Source organism: Sinocyclocheilus grahami, unplaced genomic scaffold (genome assembly GCF_001515645.1).
Source record: "Sinocyclocheilus grahami isolate Dianchi unplaced genomic scaffold, SAMN03320097.WGS_v1.1 scaffold335.1, whole genome shotgun sequence".
NCBI classification, from domain to species: Eukaryota; Metazoa; Chordata; class Actinopteri; order Cypriniformes; family Cyprinidae; genus Sinocyclocheilus; species Sinocyclocheilus grahami.
Window position 1 is genome coordinate 1209352 of NW_015505514.1, and position 19410 is coordinate 1228761.

At 37.2% G+C, this 19410-nt stretch overlaps 2 protein-coding genes across 2 annotated transcripts; both read right to left on the minus strand.

The window, feature by feature from the left end:
• Window positions 1–454: 454 nt before the first annotated feature.
• LOC107602812 (excitatory amino acid transporter 5-like) lies at window positions 455–10940 on the minus strand. The gene is made up of 8 exons (XM_016295402.1): window positions 10411–10940; window positions 7102–7181; window positions 6779–6994; window positions 5544–5586; window positions 2848–3058; window positions 2660–2759; window positions 1288–1521; window positions 455–1188 (listed from the first exon to the last, which is right to left on the minus strand). Exons 1-8 carry the CDS (start codon window positions 10663–10665, stop codon window positions 948–950), a joined length of 1380 nt encoding a protein of 459 aa, XP_016150888.1. The 5' UTR covers window positions 10666–10940; the 3' UTR covers window positions 455–947.
• A 4273-nt stretch (window positions 10941–15213) lies between these two features.
• LOC107602814 (zinc transporter ZIP3) lies at window positions 15214–19375 on the minus strand. The gene is made up of 3 exons (XM_016295408.1): window positions 19162–19375; window positions 18304–18625; window positions 15214–16139 (listed from the first exon to the last, which is right to left on the minus strand). The coding sequence occupies exons 2-3, from the start codon at window positions 18508–18510 to the stop codon at window positions 15402–15404; spliced, it is 945 nt and encodes a 314-aa protein (XP_016150894.1). The 5' UTR covers window positions 18511–18625; window positions 19162–19375; the 3' UTR covers window positions 15214–15401.
• Between the last annotated feature and the right edge of the window lie 35 nt (window positions 19376–19410).

Here is a 19410-nt window from a genome sequence, read left to right on the forward strand (position 1 = left end):
ACACAGCACCCCATATTGACAGAAAAACACAGAATTGTTGACATTTTTGCAGATTTATTAAAAAAGAAAAACTGAAATATCACATGGTCCTAAGTATTCAGACCCTTTGCTGTGACACTCATATATTTAACGCCATTTGAAATTTTCTTCTAAAATGAGCATTTTCTCACGCTCCTATGTGTAAGTTCAGTAATTTCACTTTAATGGCAATGAATAGGTTCTTCTATGTTCAATAAACATAGGAGCCTGACAAAAATGCTAATTTTAGAAGAAAATTTGAAATGGCACTTAAGAGACTTTTGCATCTGAATTCTTCATATATATATCACTATTAATTTAAATATAGTAAAAACACATGCATACTAATTGCTGAAATTTATATTTATTTGACATAATATTTACTAAATTATATATTTTGAAAATGAAAAAATATATAAAACATATTTACTTGATTAAAAAAAACTATCCTGTAAAATAAAGAGATTTATTTAGAGGGCAAATTCTTGATTCTGTAATTCTACTATAGTATTTTACACAAATAAAGAAATTGTTAAAATATGAATAAAAAGGAAGTAAACACTGTAACCAGCAGTTGTTTTTATGCAGTCGACAAATGCACACTTTTCAGAGCTGAATTCGACAAAGTTTGTAACTTGGTGAAATTAAACGTTCATTAGATAGGCTATTCAAAGATTTGTTTAAATGAAATGCGCATTTGGTGAACGCTGACGTTTGATGAGAACGTCTTTGTTACTATTAATAGAAAAGAAAATGCTATCTGTTTCCGGATGCCCTTTACTAACTTTGTTCTGTGTAATAATTTATTAGAACTGTTAAACAGAGACAGTAAACTAATGAAGACAGAGAACAGGTGCTCTGTGTGCACAGGTGCTGGTGTTCTGAGCACTGTCAAAATAAAAGTTCCGATATATCGGTCCGGTCGACCACTAAATCTGGCTATATTTGGTTACATCTTTGCCTGTCTGTAAGTACCTGATGGTGACCAACTGTCCGAAATCCAGTTCGTAGTCATTGACCTGGGCAATAAAAATAGCAGCGACTGCTTCATAAAGTGCCGTTCCATCCATGTTAATGGTGGCTCCCACTGGCAGCACAAACCGGGCAATCTGCCTGTCCACTCGGCAGTTCTCCAACAAACATTTCATTGTAATGGGCAGCGTTGCAGAACTGTGAAAAAGAGAGAATATCACACTTACAAGGTCATGAAGTCAATGCATGTTTCTGCTTAATTTAATGGAGAGGGGACAAGCCATTTACACATTTTACCTGGATGACGTGGCGAGGGCAATGACCATGGCTTGCAGAAGCCCTCTGATGTATGTGAAAGGATTTTTCCATGTCAGAATGAAATAAAAGAATGGAAGCAAGATGAGGCCGTGCACAAACAGGCCTGCCATGACCGTCACCCCGTACCAGCCCAGCTTCTTCCCAAGTGTGGAGGGATCATTCATATCCAGGATTTTGCCAGCCACCAGGAAGATGATCCCAAAAGGAAAATACCTGTTGAGAAATACAGAGAAGTTAAAGAGTATGGTAGGAATTAATCATATGATTCTCAAGAATGTGATTCTTCAAATTCTTCAGTCATATTGAGGACTATTATATGTGATTATGAGCAAGACTTCGTCTTCGACAGTGCTGTCCTGTCATTAATTTGGCACATTAAAGGGATAGTTCACCCAAAAATGTAAATTCCGTCATTATTTACTAACCCTCATTAATTTCAAACCTTTCTTTTGTGGAACACTTTAATTGTATGGACAAAAACAGTTCAATAATTCTTCAAAATCTCTTTTCTGTTCTGTAGAATGTCATACAGATTGGATGCAACAAATGCCTCATTTATAATGGGTTTTAATGTTTTTGTCTCATCGCTCCGGGACACGGCATCACAATATGGTAAGGGGCGTAACACTTCCGTCACACGCTTGAGGTATTCGGCCAATCATAACGCATTGGATAGCTGGCCAATCACAGCACACCTCACTTTTCAGACTGGTGAGCTTTGTAAAAATCGACGCATTTCAGAAAGGCGGGGCATAGAGGAGAAACAATAATGTACAGTATGTGGAAAATAATGTGTTTTTTAACCTTAAACCGCATAAACACATTTCATTACACCAAATACACAAAATAATGTTCTTTTTAGCAAAATCATATGACCCCTTTAAAACTGTGTAATACAAATGGATGGAAATTTTATCTGCAATTCAAAAGGATAAATTTTCAATTTAGGCCTAAATATTTTTTGGAGTGTGACACATGGGGTGACAGCGTTGTTAGCCCCACACTACCTAGCATCATGTTGAAGTGTGTGACAGCTCTTAAACGCAGGTGATCCATAATCCCTGCGTGTGCTGAATGACAGCATGGCTTTAACACCTTCATGCTTACAGCCGTTATGCCCGTGCCAGTTGCATGCTGGAAACTTCCACTCAGATCCTCAGCTAATGGTATCTGAGCCCATTCAATGGCCAATCCTGGCCAAGTATTCTGTAAATACTAATTCCTGATCTTCATTTCAACAACAAACAGTTTTTGCATGGAACTGCTCCTTTAAAACCCCTAAATGAGATGATAGTTTTGATTGCCAGATTTTTGAGTATGACTATGTTCACACCAGTGCTTCTTCTCTTACCATACAGCCGCATTAATGATCTTCATCACACACTCATTGATGCACTGGCAAACGTTCACCAGAGGAACTCCCCGTTCGCCCATTTTACCAAGTAAGAGACCTAAATGAAAAGTGCTTTTTATAGTTATGCATTTGATCATGATTTTACTTAGTAAAGATGCCTCATTAGGTGAAGGCAGATGTTTTACCCATTGTGGCTGAGAAAATAACAATGCCGAGTACGTTCATCTGCTGACTGTGGCTTGGTCGGGTTTTATACTCGATGTCTGGAGGTGGCGTTAGCTCCAACAGCACCGACCGACCCTTTGGATTGTCTTCATCAGGCATCAAGTAGACAAAATGTGGGCGTCCTGTGTTCACTGTGTTCACTTTTATGATTGGAACAATGTCTGTCTTATACTGAAACAACAAAATATAAAAGTCAACTCAAGTCACCTTTATTTATATAGCACTTTATACAATACAGATTGTGTCAAAGCAGCTTTACAGTGTTAAACTGAAAAAAACGTGTGCTGATTATGCAAAGCTAGGTTTTACATGTTCTTAAAGTGCCCCTATTATGCCATTTTTAAGGTTTCTAATATTGTTTTGGGAGTCTCCTACAATAGGATTACATGCATGCAAGGTCAAAAAATGCTTTCGTTTTCTCAAAATATGTATTTAATATCACCTCATTTCATTTTCTCAAACGATTCGTTCAAAGCAGTTCTAAGATTCAGTCTCTCTAAACCCCTCCTTTCCGTGAGCCTACTCTGCTCTGATTGGTCAGATGGCCCAGTCTGTTGTGACTGGTCTACAGCGTACAGCGAGTGTCGGAAACAATAGGCCCATTGCCATAGTTCCGTATTTTGAATGCTCGATAGAAAATATATACATCTATTATTTATCATACTTGTAATTCAGTGGAGCCAGCTGGTCCAAACAATCAGGGTACTGAGCCATCTTTCAAGAGCAAGCGTTTAGTGAATCCCTCGTTGAACTCCCCGAGATTTTTTTTTTAACTCCCCGAGAAGCAGTCGTCGATAAAATTAGTGTTTGTGTGTCGGCCAACGTAGAACATAGGCGGGAATTATGCAAATGTGTTACCCAAATGGGATTCGAATTACTAACGACTCGTTTAGGCTGTAGAGAGACGATTCTTTATTTTGGGAGACAATAACTTTATTTATCATGCACTTTCGGCTTTGCAACTTTGCTGATCGTTACATTCGCATACAGCTACATTACACACTGCATGAAAGGCAATATTGGAAATGGCATAATAGGGGCACTTTAAGAAATTGTGAGTGGTTTTTGCTTTTATAAATCTGGTTATAACAATGTTCTATCCTGATCCTACAATGCAAGTCTAATGGATTTTATTGTCCACCAGGTGAAAGTCGACAATAAACCTCATGATTTGAGGTATCGTCAAAGACTGTGTATTTATACACAAAATGGTTTACTCACATTACTATGAATTGGAGACAGTGCAATGCAATAGAGTGCAACAGTCGAATTCCGGAAGTGAAAAAAAAATTCTCCAATGAGATAATGATTTTTAAAAGTAACTGATAAATCTTTAAGGACCAGTGTTGGGGGTAAAGCATTACAAGTAACGCTAGTTACATAATCAGATTACTTTTTTCAACGCATTACTTTTAAATTTACAATGGAATATCTGAGTTACTTTTTCAAATAAGTAACACAAGTTACTTTGTTTCCCTATTTATTCACTGACACATTTCATGTCCCGGTGTTGAGAGAAATTGGGAGTGAGGTGCAGAGACAGAGTCACTTCCTTCAGCCTGAGACTTATTAATTTCACTTTTGGAGTAAAAGGGCCTTTACAGTTGCCCAAAATATAACTTTTCAGTTTATTTTTATTAAAAAACAAATAAGCAAGCCCAGACCAGGTGACAAAAAGTAATGCAAAAGTAACGTAATTCCTTACTTTCCATAAAAAGTAATGCAATTTGTTTTATGGAGTAAAGCAATATTGTAATGTATTACTATTAAAAGTAACTTTCCCCAACACTGTTAAGAACAGACCTGTTATCAGCTCTGAGGTTATTAATTGATTGCATATGCTTTTGGGAAAGCAATTGTTCACAATAATCATGTTTAATAGTGGAATTACAGCTTCATTACCCATGATGCTGTACAGAAAATTCCACCAACTAGAGAGTCGCAGCCCACCAAACGAGTTCCTTAGCCCTGCCCACTCCCATGAATCACCGCAAGTCTACATACGCTATGAGAATAGTTAAATATTTGTGTGTGTGTGTGTGTGTGTGTTGGTGGTTGTGAGTGTGAATATATACAAAGTACATATTGCATATTTGGCAAAAACCTTTAAAAATATAGGTTCTATAGATACAATCAACAGCTTTAAATTCATAGTTTTATATATATATGTTTTTTAAATTGAACTAATTCGCAATGCTTCATGGGAAATATAGATAAAAAATATAGAACCAATACTGCTGAAAAAGTGGGCGGGCACTTATGCACTATGGTGGAATAAGTCCCGCCTTCTAAATAAAAGAGTCATTTGTCAATGTGATGGTAAAGTCATCGGATCACTACAACTGATGGTTCCATAGAAAGTCAAATGGAACCAAAGTCAGTGTCCTGAGACGCATGTTTAGGACTGTGCATGCGCATTGGCTGGGACCAACCTTGATTTTAACACTATTTGAGAATAATAAATAACATGTATGGGATTGTCTCCAGGTAACTATTTTGAGAATGCAAAACCTACATGAACGAGGCAATACAGAAATTTCAAAAACTGCTTGCCAAACTCACATTTAAATAACATACTTCAATTGAGCAATACAATTTGACAGGTATTATTCATGCTGGTAGTACAAACACAGCTGACAGGTGTCTGTTTACTCACTTGCTGAAATGTGGCTTCAATGAGATTGGAGGGGATCATATTCCTGCGGATGGAAATAAAGTATAAGTGTAAAAGTGTAGAGCAACTGGCCATATTTAAAGCATATGATGCCAATTCATTAACTTTTTTTTTATGAATATTATATTACACCACATCTATACTTTATGATATGGCGTCCACCCTGGAGACGTGAACACTTAGGCCAGCTATTATCAAGTATAGCAGCACAAGACCAACAGAAGCTTGCTGTGTTTATGGGCAGAGGGGAATGGGAGGGTCCTGCTCTTCTTACTTGGCCCTTTGTGCAGATTACTAAAAATACCATAATCACTGCTTTAATAGGATTGCACTGTATGGGATGGCTTAAAATCCCCAGACATGGGCAACTCTTCCTATGAATGGCACTTACAGTGTCCAAGAGACACATTTGATGTGTTTTGAGGGACTTATGAACATGTCTATCAAAATGAGGAGAAAATTACCTCAAAAGCGTATTTTAGTAATAAAAATGCTGATATTAAAGAAGTTCACCCAAACATGAAAACACTATCATCATTTACTCACCCTCATGCCATTCCAACTGTTTTTCTTCTGTGTAAAAACACCTTAAAACTGGTACATGATTTTCCTTTTATATATAGCACACTCATATTATAATACATTCTTCTGAAGCAATACAATAGCTTTGTGTGAAGAACAGACTGTTGAGGTTCATTTAGACTGATTTTGTGAACCGGATTTTTGAAAAGATCTAACTCAAAGAACAATTCAACCACAAATCATGAACATGCTAAGGAAAGCTAGTGCGAATTTGATTCGGTTCCTCACACAAAGCCATTGAATGGCTTCAGAAGACAGAAGATATACTAGCATAATTCATATGCCTTTTAATACTTCTAATGCTTTTTTGTGTCATTTTTTAAGCCTGAATGCCCCATGCTTTGTAACTGCATGGAAAAACTTTCTCTTTCTGTGTCACAAAAAAAGTCATACTGGTGTGAAACTATATCAGAACAGAACTGTTCATATTTGTGAACTTTCCCATTTTCCAAGTAGTACATGTTCCTGGATCAGCAGTACTGAAACAGAACACTATAGGTTGATTAGGAGGTTGTCCAAGCCTTTAACCCCATATCTAGGCCTACTCCTAAAATCTGCTTGGCTGATATAAATGTTAGTTCAAGACCTACAAGAATGTTGTTGCTACTTGACCAATTTTTTTTGGACAGTCATACCTGACCAGATCCAGCAGTGCATCTGCAGACGTTATGACTTGTCCACCTCCCAGTCTACTGCTCTCCGTGTGTGTCCCATAGCCAGGTTTGATGATAAGAACGAGTACAATGCCGACCACTACTGCGATGAATGTGGTCCAAAGGTAGTAGGTGACCGTCAGCACCCCCATCCTGCAGCAGGCCTTCGACTCCATAGACGACAGTCCAGACATTAAACTACAGGCAGACAGTACGAGTTGATATGAGGAGATATTTACACAATCTTTATGTAAGACAAAAATGTTTGTATCAAATATAAAGATGAGAATGAGGCAAATCTCCACCTGGAAGTGATTAGGGGAAGAATCAACATTTTAAGTATCCGCATGAGCAGCTCACCAGGAAAGGAGAAATATATTTTTGCCTGATTACAAAAACAGAGAAAGAGCTTTTCAGATTATAAGCAATTTTGCACAATTTCAACATTTCAGTGTAGAAAAAAAAAGAATTAATGTTGGTAACACCGGCTGAAATGCCATCCAGTTTTACTACCACATGATATATTTTGTCATATTTAAAAAAAAATAATGGAGTTTGGAATGGAAGTTTGGAATGATTAACTCCACCCATTGGGGAGCTGGATGTCGTTTGTGTCTGCAGTGAGCACTAGATTCTATGACCAAATCTAAATAGTAGTGTATCACACTGTAGTGTTTAACATTGATAATAATCAGAAATGCTTCTTGAGCAGCAAATCAGCATTTTAGAATAATTTCTGAAGGATCATGTGACACTTAAGACTAGAGAAATGATGCTGAAAATTCAGCTTTGCCATCAAATAAATAAATTAAATTAAAAAAATATTAAAATGAAAAACAATTATTTTAAATTGTAGGCTAATACTGTAATATTTCAAAGTATTACTGTCAATACCAATTGTTTGCTCTTCCTAAGGGGGGAAAAACCCTCTCATTTGGTAGATTACTATAAAATTAAAGGTTTATATTATTATAATCACAAGTACTCAAATAAAAACTGAAATGTTGGTATACAACTCAATTGCACATGTTTTCATAAGAATTTGTCATTGTGACAGATTTAAACATTCATATGTAATTAACAGTAAAACTCTCAAGTGTTTTATTTATTTATTTATTTTTAACTAACCAGCTGTGAACACATAACACTTGCAAGGTGAATGCAAAGTTCAAGTAACAGATCAAAAGCTGTTTTATTGACGTCTTTCTGCAGCTGAAACATTGATGGAGTGATTACTTGAGACATGATACATTCCGATAAGTTGTATTGTACCTTTCGACATAGGCCTACCTTCTGTTCTTATGTTCATTCATGTTTATTTCGCGCTATAACTTATGATATGACTGGCGTTTCTGAGGCGCTACAGCGATCTGTTATGCCACATTTAAATGTGTTAAAATGGCATTTATTGTTTGAATTTAGCATTAGAATTGGTAAGTTTCTTATCAGAAGTAACAAAGCACAAACCTCTTAGCAAGTAGACTGGATGGGAGGCGAACAACATTTGGTGACGGGAAAACTCGCGGTAAGCCTGGCCACGTGAGGCCTACCGGATACCGGTGATTCTCACAGGGTCAAACAGAGCCTGCGCTATTTTTAAAGTGACATTGCGTTAATGTCTAGTAGATAATTGCTTTTATCGGCCGAATTATTGGCCGATACATCGGTGAATCCCTAATATAGCACACCTCTCCTCATGCCAGAATTTAAGATTTGTTCTTAAAAGTGTGTTAATAAAATTATGATTAGGCTATGTTTAAGTATGAGTAATAGTACTGATGCTTAATGTAATGCATTAATATAACTGCATATAGCCTATCAGCAAGGCCGGATGAATTTGCTATCTGAGAGCAGCCCATCTGAGCTACTTCCCCTGACTGACTGTTGCCATTTGCTCTGCTGTTCAGCTGGGTCAGGGGTCAGGCGTCACGGGCAGCGAGACTGTCTCTCACGTCAACCTCCATTTGTCTCAGCTGGACTGCTGCCTGTCTGGGATTAGCTCACTGAGCACAGATGTCCTTAAGTACCTCTTGACATTCAAACCTACATGCCTCATCCCATCACAACATAGTTATAATAGTATTTATTATTTCTGGGGTTTATGATCACGTGACCTGGGTTCAGTAGTGATTTCTAAACAACAACAAAAATACAAATAATCTCAATTTATTTCAGTTCAACATTTGGTGACGGGAAAACTCGCGGTAAGCCTGGCCACGTGAGGCCTACCGGATACCGGTGATTCTCACAGGGTCAAACAGAGCCTGCGCTATTTTTAAAGTGACATTGCGTTAATGTCTAGTAGATAATTGCTTTTATCGGCCGAATTATTGGCCGATACATCGGTGAATCCCTAATATAGCACACCTCTCCTCATGCCAGAATTTAAGATTTGTTCTTAAAAGTGTGTTAATAAAATTATGATTAGGCTATGTTTAAGTATGAGTAATAGTACTGATGCTTAATGTAATGCATTAATATAACTGCATATAGCCTATCCACAAAAAGGCCGGATGAATTTGCTATCTGAGAGCAGCCCATCTGAGCTACTTCCCCTGACTGACTGTTGCCATTTGCTCTGCTGTTCAGCTGGGTCAGGGGTCAGGCGTCACGGGCAGCGAGACTGTCTCTCACGTCAACCTCCATTTGTCTCAGCTGGACTGCTGTCTGTCTGGGATTAGATCACTGAGCACAGATGTCCTTAAGTACCTCTTGACATTCAAACCTACATGCCTCATCCCATCACAACATAGTTATAATAGTATTTATTATTTCTGGGGTTTATGATCACGTGACCTGGGTTCAGTAGTGATTTCTAAACAACAACAAAAATACAAATAATCTCAATTTATTTCAGTTAAAACCCAGTACAACAGGAAATATTCCTTAAATTGGCATATATACTGCCGCTCAAAAGTTTGGGATCAGTAGGATTTTTATTGTTTTTTAAAGAAGTTTCTTCTGCTCATCATGGCTGCATTAATTTTATCAAAGCACCAAATAAAAACTAATAATATTGTGAAATATTTTTGCAGTTTAAAATAACGGTCTTAATATACTTAAAATATATAATTTATTCCTGTGATGCAAAGCTGAATTATCAGTATCATTACTCCAGTCTTCAGTGTCACACAGAGACTGTTCAAAACTGAAATAAAATTGTTGAAGCTGATAGATAGGAAGAGCTCTGACACACAGCATGACATACTTCGCTTTCCATCCACTATCTGACTGCCATATTCAAAACATAAATCTTACATAATTTATGAAGACACAAAGTGACTATAGCTAGTATTTGACACCAAAGTTTTAGACAGGACAGGACACATACATCTCCAAGATAAGATCTTCATCTAAGAAGCATTTATTGTCTACAAATATCTAATTAACATTAGTTCTACATATGTTCTAAATTTGTGTTTTACTGATTAAAAGCATGACAAAACATTTTGACCATTTCAGAAATAGATAATATGTTTGATGGGGACCTAGGCTATTAAAATGCATCACTACAACAACTTGTGTACATTTCCATAATTCCTTCCTTGTGTACATTTTCAGTAACATGTCCACAGTCATTTATTTCTCTAAAATCCACGTTTAATAAGCCTTACCTGTGTGGAGAGGTCCAGACCCCTCAGCGTGAAGCCCAGGACGCATCCTGTGATCACGGCTAGAACCGAGAGCGTCAGCAGCCCGTTTTTCCTGATGTAGTCCTTCACATACTTTCTGACGCTGGCCGAGAACGTGCTTGCCATGAAGTCCTTCATTCTCTCCAGCTGGGTTTTAGCCGGTCCCGCTGGAGAGAAGAAGATGCCAGGCTCCGGAGGCGCCTCTTCGGCATCTGTGGGTATCAGTAGCTCCTCCATGGCGAGTCGCTGCGAGTAACGCAGGAGGGCAAAGCGTAACCTTTTCTAATGAGGGACTAAGCCATCATGCATCCATCCAGCATCTCAAGACCACGGTCGGGGGGAATTAGGAGGCTTAGAGGATTAGGATGGAGTAATAAAATCTAACACTTCCCTGTTGTCAGTGGCTCTGCCACACTTCTGGGGTTTTTGGTATGAAGTGATGTCAGATAACCTCCACTTTTTGTGTATTTACTACTGTAGCAAAGGGTGAAATAGTAATGCACTGCATTGTTTCCGAACCTAATCCATAGTGAGGACAGGTGATCTGTCTCTAAAGCCACAAGGAAAGTCAGCACGTGCATTCACATGAGCTCATTACAATTGAGAGCATCCCTTAAGCACAAATTTTTTCTCTGGAGAATAGGTTGGCACAGGTGAATTTGTCGTGTTTATTAAAGTTGAGTAGCCTACTCTTGATACAGCCTGTCTTATGGTTAAAGGGATTTCCCAGGTTTGACTTGAGTAGGCATTGACCATCACCAGCGTGATCCATTGATAGTGCATAGTGCTTAGCCTTTCTGTTTCCTTTTCCATTTTTGCGTTTAACACACACCTTGACTTACATTGCATTCAAGGTACACATTTTATCAGTTCATGCATTCCTAGTCAAACCCATGACCTTAGCATTGCCAGTGCTGCGATCTCCTGTTCAGAGCTAGAGTAAAAATAGATCTAGACTGGTGTACATAAACACAGATTCTAACTAATTTTCACCCAATTTATTATTCATTTGATATACTTTTATTCACACTTAAATGTGTGATCATTAGTGGTGAGAGTTTTGAGTTTTCATATCCACCTTATTCTTCAATGAGGAAGACTTTCAGTTCATTAGCTGCTGTGGGGAAATAACTAGAAGAATAACAACATGCAGTAAACAGTAAAACTGTTGGCACTACAAACCAGTGTGTTCATAATTAAGATAATACATTAAAATAATATGGTAAGACACACCAATTTGCAATATAAATGAGCTGTTTTGTACAGCTAAAAATAGCTGGACGTGAATGAGACCTGAGGCCAGAGCCATAACATTTAGAATTGGCCGCACCCTCTCTTATGGGAAAAATAAGGTGGCTAGTTACTCGAATCAGTTCACTAAAAAGATTTAAATTCATTCACGGATTTGTTTCAATATGGAAGTTAATTTTGCTACGGAAATTAAATAGAAATATAGCTATTAAATGAGATTGTATAGGCCTATCTCACTGTTCAGACATGGTTTCTATAATTCTGAAGGCAAAAAAAAATAATTAAAAATTAAATAATAAAAAAAAAAAAGATAAACCTCGCAGTACAAATTTTTTTTTTTTAAAAATCAGAATTCACTTTTTTCCCCTTTGCAATTCCGAATTTATATTTCAAAATCTTTTTTCCTCAGAATTCGGAGTTTGCATTTTGAAATTCAGTTTGTTTCCTCCATGGAATAAAAAAAAATAAAAATTATATACACAGTGGTGTGGAAAAGTGTTGGCCCCCTTCCTGATTTCTTATTTTTTTTGCATGTTTGTCACACTTTAATGTTTCAGATCATCAAACTTTGGATGAGTCGTCGCTGTGCTCTTGGGGTAATTTTGGTTGGCCGGCCACTCCTGGGAAGGTTCTCCGCTGTTCCATGTTTTTGCCATTTGTGAATAATGGCTCTCATTGTGGTTCGCTGGAGTCCCAAAGCTTTAGAAATGGCTTTATAACCTTTTCCAGACTGATAGATCTCAATTACTTTCGGTCTCATTTGTTTCTGCATTTCTTTGGATCCCGGCATGATGTCTAGCTTTTGATGATCTTTTGGTCTACTTCATTTTGTCAGGCAGGTCCTATTTAAGAGTAATCAGGTAATCAGTAATCAGGCCTGGGTGTGGCTAGAGAAATTTAACTCAGGTGTGATAAACCAGTTTTAACAGGGGGGCAAACACTTCTTCACACAGGGCCATGTAGTTTTGGATTTTGTTTTCCCTTAATAATAAAAACCTTCATTTAAAAACTGCATGTTGTGTTTACTTGTGTTATCTTTGACTAATATTTAAATTTTTTGATGATCTGAAACATTAAAGTGTGACAAACATGCAAAAAATAAGAAATCAGGAAGGCCAACACTTTTTCACACCACTGTATATATCATTGCTACTTTTTAATCTCACAATTCTGACTTTTTTCTCGCAATTGTGGATATCTCACAATTTGGACTTTTCTTCTCAGAATTGCAAGTTTACAGATCTACGCCATAATCTTCAAATAGACCCCATAAATGGTGTTTAAGCATTATAATGCTAAAATATTTGGTATATTGTTCTGATGATTAAACATTAGTGGACCATTTTCATAGGTAATATGATGAACTATGTCTGTGGTTACTCTCAGTGGCATTTGCTAGGGATTCTGGACCCCTTCTGGAATGAAACAGAATAGTTTAATACTGTTTGTTTGCAAGTGGCTTGATGTGATATTTTGTTATCAATGAACTGTTATTGTAAACAAGGCCAGGTTTTCTGGAGACAGTGTGCTAGTCAATGAAACCTTGGATATAACAGTAATCCAATCAGCCATAAACCTGTCATGACAAAAGGCAGTTTCAGGTGACAATGGTGTGTAATCAGTCAGTGTTAATGGGTCTGATAGGTCAGGATTTATGTGCGTCAGATTGGGGCTTTGTAGCACACTCCAGGTTAAAGGAGCAGACTGGTTACATGGTGATCTGGAACACTTCCAACTAGGCTATACCTATTCAGACAGTAAAGAGAATCAAAAATCACACAACCAAGAGAATCACTTTATTAAATAAAAAATTAAAGCTGATTAATAATTACACAGAATCCCATATGCATTTCAAAAAGGAGAGTTTTGCAACACTCAAATACTAAATCTCATTGACACATGTAAAAGAGCACAGACAGGAAATGGCTACAGATTGACAGATAGTGCCGACATCCTACCGACAAATCTTACATCGAGTCATTGGATCCAACCCCGGATGCCAGATCCTGTTGGAAAAAATATCCATTTTGTCTGATACCCAAAACCTGTTAATAGCCAGTTTTGTCCAGTACCCAAAATCAATCAAGCAATATCAATGAATGAATCAACTGAGAATATATCATTATTATTAATAATTAAATGGAATAATAAAGTGATCAAATGATACATGATTAGAAACAAATTAATAAATACAAAAGAAAATAACACAAAGGTATGGTTAATCTCTTAAAGCAGCAAACTCAGGTTGCAAAGAGTCCTTAGATCCAAGAACGTTTTTCTTCGTTTTCTTTTACATATGTTGCTTGATTTGTTGAAACTGCCCAGAAATACTTAAACAATGAAAACACTATTAAGAATCCCCTCGACATGACGGATATGTTTTACAATGTAACCGTAATGTTTCATAAAGCTGTAAAGTACACACAAATGTCAAACTAAATTAAGGATACAAAACAAAGATTGTTCAGATACATAAGGGTCAAGTTTTAATTTCCCGAGGCTCAATCTGGGCAATATCAATACCCATATGCCATTTTCAAATATGTGCCACATAAGCTTGTAAGTGGATTTTATAAATTCAACAATTCTCTTCATTTACTTCTGAAGCTTAGCATGGTGCTTATGAGGCAAACTCCTCATCACATTCAAACTGAGGTTAGTAGTCAAAATCATGACAAAATAGATCAAATATAGCTTAATGTAACAATGAACAATCTGAATTAAGCATACAACTATAACCGTAGATTACATCAAATAGAGAACCACCAGTGAAACTGTTGTGTCAAGTAAATTAAACAACTGTGCACTCAACTACTCAATTTAATGTTAACATATCTGACCAATTTCAACACAAAGTTCTCACTAAATCATTCAACATTCACATCCTATTACATGTGCATTCAGCTAATATTCTCTATAAGCAAATCCTTCAAAACAGTCATTGTAATATTGGCAAATATTGACTATGATATTTACATAAAGGATGAGTAAAAACGATTGGAGTGAAACTACTGGGTACACACTGTCTCTTAACCTGAAATTCATCAGATACATCAAGATTTGAGACAGACATACAAGTGTAGAAGTTTAAATGATAATGGTGATCGCAGAAAATTTGAAATTAAAATATATAAATAAAAAAATCCAACAAATTTAGGGGTTGTCAAAGTTAATGCGTTAATGTAAAATGGTTATTAGCACACTATTTTTAATATTGACCAAATGTGATACTATGATTTCCTCATGCTTTTCAAAGATGTAATTCATGACAATAATCAAAATTGTAGTTGCAGCTATTTTAAACAGTAAGGAATAACAAACAAATCTTGTTTTGTTTTAAAGATTTATACATCTAACAAAACGTATAAATACAAATTAAAGTAAATATTTTAATAATTTTACATTTAATTTTTGTCTCTTAACCTGAAATTCATCAGAATTTTTATTATTGTCACTGGCCTTAGTACAGTGACAATAATAAAGCTTATTATTTTTTTTTTTTAATTTAATAATATGACAATATTAGTATATATGTGTGTGTTTATAAAATAAAAAATAATCATATTTTTGGGTTACTGGCAACAAAAAGATTGAAAACCCTTGCACTATAAAACATCAAAAGTTATACAGTAGATTTACACAAACCCTTGGTTACGATGTTTGGCAGATGGTGCTCTAGAAGAGCAGTATAGTTTTAGAAAATCTTACATTTTGAACCCCTTTTACCATTTGATGAAGACGAGCCCTGCAAGTACACTGTAGCCCAGTGCAAGAAACAGCACCTTCAGTAACCTGTCGTGTTTATCCTCCAGCTCTCGTGAGAGGATCTCAAAGAACGTAATGAAGAGGAACGTCCCGGCTGCCAGGCCTTGGAGCACTACAGATATAATACTTTCTGCCAAGTGCTGGACCGTCTGAATACCCATTCCAATCCCGATGCCCAGAGGAATCATTAGGCTCACTGTTACGGCCAGTTTACTGGCATCCCGTAAGGAGATTCCCGCCTTGGCTATATTAACCCCCAGTGCCACTGCTGCCAGCGTCTCGTGGATGGCCACACCAATGAAGAGGGTTCCGAGTTTAGCTCCATCTTCCTGAAGGCCCAAAGCGAGACCCTCAAAGACAGAGTGAGCGGACAGCGCTAGCACCAGGCTAGCTAATCTCAATGGACCAGCGTGCATCAGCTCTGAAGGGCTGAAGTGTCCGTGGTGATGGGAATGGTACTGGTGGTCTCTGGAACCTCGAGCGGGAGCGATGAATGGAGCATCATTCTCCGAGTCGCTCCCCGCTGCCGAGCCACCAGCATTAAACGTCTCCAGGTCGATAAACGAGGGCTTCTCCTTGCGGAAAGTGAGCACGGCCTGCTCCACAAATACTGTGAGGAAAAACCCAATCATCATCATCGTCTCTGCCAGCGGGTACTGATTGGCGATATGTAATGTTTTCAGGACGTCATCAACCTGAAGGCAAAAAGGTAAGAAGTCAGATCTTCTATAATTTGATTACCAGTGAACTTCCTGATGGTAATACTGGTTGTATGCCTGACTTTAGTTTAGTATAACAGATAAATACAATCCTTAACCCTGTAAAAACTACAGGACTATTATTAAAAACAGTTTATTTAACTTGAGACAAAATCTTTAAAAAAAGAAAAAAAGTGTTTCTCTTGTTGAGTATCATATTTGATAAATGAGGCTTTTATTGTGCATATAGTATGATGAAGTGAGAATATGGATCTCATTCTCAAGAACACCTAAAAAAAAAAAAACACCTCAATTTTATTTAGAGGCTCAAACTGAGGAAAAATATGCAATCAGATGCAATTGCTGATATTTATATGAACAGAAGTATGAAATTCTAATATCTTGTAATGTAAAACAATGAGATCTTTAAAACAGTAAAGCAGACTAGTGAGACAAAATCTTTAAAAAAAAGAAAAAAAGTGTTTCTCTTGTTGAGTATCATATTTGATAAATGAGGCTTTTATTGTGCATATAGTATGATGAAGTGAGAATATGGATCTTATTCTCAAGAACACCTAAAAAAAAAAAAAACCTCAATTTTATTTAGAGGCTCAAACTGAGGAAAAATATGCAATCAGATGCAATTGCTGATATTTATATGAACAAAAGTATGAAATTCTAATAGCTTGTAATGTAAAACAATGAGATCTTTAAAACAGTAAAGCAGACTACTTATGTAAAACGCATATAAATATCAGTTGTCAATATCTCACAATAATATGTCTTAGTAAGATGACATTTAAATGCTTGATCAAAGCTCTGTTGGCTGATGCTCACATTTTAACATGATATTTCTAAAAAAAAAAAAAATGTATGGAAAATCAAGTAAATCTATGTATTGCAAACCTAAGTTTGTCAGATGTATGAACAGCATGGCGGATATACTACATCCAAATTCCATGTATACCACCCAAATTCATATTTTATAGAACATAATTTTTTAACATTCACAAAGTTCAAATGCAGATGTTGTACCTACTCAAGACAGTATGTGGTTTCAGATGCCCTGAATGTCTTCAGAAGCAAAACTGTACGTGTGTGTGTATGAGAAAAATACTAGTTTAAACCTTTTAAACCATCGCTTTCATTTAGTTTGAACAAGGCCATCTGAACTTTACCAAACAATTATTTATTGTTATAAAGTTCATTTTAGCACTTTACACAGATAATACCTAGTAAATAATCAGCCAGGATGTTCATCAGAATGTCTATGTTTGCTCCACAAAAGAAAGCATATCATACGGCTTTGGAAAAACCTGATGATGATTAAAGGGGTCATATGATGCGATTTCAAGTTTTCCTTTCTCTTCGGAGTGTTACAAGCTCTTGGTGCATAAAGAAAATCTGTAAAGTTGCAAAGTCTAAAGTCTCAAAGCCAAAGAGATATTCTTTATAAAAGTTAAGAGTCAGCCATGTTACCTAAAACCGCTCGTTCTAACACGCCCCCACATATCTACATCACTATCTGGGAAGATTTGCATAACGCCACCCAAATGTTCACGCAAAGAAAGAAGGCGTAACTTTTATTCTCGCTGTAGTATTGTTGCCGTCACGCCATGTCGTGAAGACGCTGTGCGTTTCGTTGCGAAAGTGAAACTACTTTGTTTGGCCTTCCAAAAGAAGACGATATCCGCTTCGTCATGCCTAGAGCTGATCTGCGCTGGTCGCTGAGGAAATACATCAACTTCATGCTGTGGATCGCCAGATCGGCTTTCACCGTGGACGAAGCAGAGTCCAGCCCAGGGTCGTCACATGTGGTTGCTGCAGGCATCACAGTATGGTGAGGGGCGTAACATTTCCGTCTCACGCTTGAGGTATTCGGCCAATCACAATGCACTGGATAGCTGGCCAATCAGAGCACACCTCACTTTTTCAGACCGATGAGCTTTGTAAAAATCGACGTGTTTCAGAAAGGCGGGGCATAGAGGAGAAACAATGTACAGTATGTGGAAAATAATGTGTTTTTTAACCTTAAACCGCATAAACACATTTCATTACACCAAATACACAAAATAATGTTCTTTTTAGCAACATCATATGACCCCTTTAAATAATGTTATTTTTGAGTGAACTTTTTCCAAAACCATGCTTGATAACATACCTTTTCCCTAACTGCTGGTAGAAGGGCATTGAAGCAGGTGGCCAGGAATACGCCTCCTCCAAAACAGTTGCTTAAAGCAACCACTTTTCTATACCTCGTGACTTTATCATACTCCATATGCATCACCCGCACAGGAATAAGGATGCCTGCTAACATCAGGGCAAACACCCCCAGCAGGCACAGGATTTTGGCTACAGCTATCTCCATACTGAGGAGATGGGCTGTGATCCTACTTCAACAAAGCATGTGTATCTGAAATAAAACACTGAAGCCAAAGACACTCTTCTTAAGGCCGACTGAGGTCAGGTCATGGACAGCATCCCTGGACAAAAATCACAAACGTCAGTCCACAGCACAGTGTTTCATAATTATCGTAACTAATATATGAGAAACATCCCAATTTAAGCAACTTCAAATCAGTATCAGTTCGACAGCTGTTGTCAGGCATGTCCAGTGGATTCATTCACACCTGACAACCCATTTCTGAGGCGTTATATGTTCGTAAGGTGACTGGCGAGGTCAGTGTACAGATTAGCATGCTACCTCTGGTGAGCTGCTAGCTATCATAGTAGAAAAAAGCCTTTATAATGTGCATGTATTGAGAGAGAGAAAACTCGTTAATGACAAAAAAAAAACATTTATATTAAGACGTGCAAGCCTGTTGTTTTTCACGAATTTCTATGCAAACTGGAGTTGTTTACTATAGCTCTTAAATGCTAAGCTAACAAGTACCGCACGCACATAAAGGCGTTTATTCTATATTACTGGTTTAAATACGCCGTTTAATATGATTCATCAAACAGTGAAATGTAAGAAGATGATAATTCATATACTTATGCACGAAATGAAGCGTTTTACCCGTGGGTGTGCCGATACTTCCTGCTGCTGAAGGCTGCGACACCTGTTCAGTGGCTGTCTCGAGAACTAGCGAGCAGCAGCCTATAGTTCGCGTTGTTAGGCAACATAGGCGCGTTTGGAACGTCACACTTTTTAAATTCGGATAATGAATTGCAAAATGTTCGCTGCCTCTAAAAGTGGCAAAATAAGCTTTAATGGTTCAAACTTTGCTACTGCTGTCAGCTCGCTAGGTTTTGAGACAGTGATGTT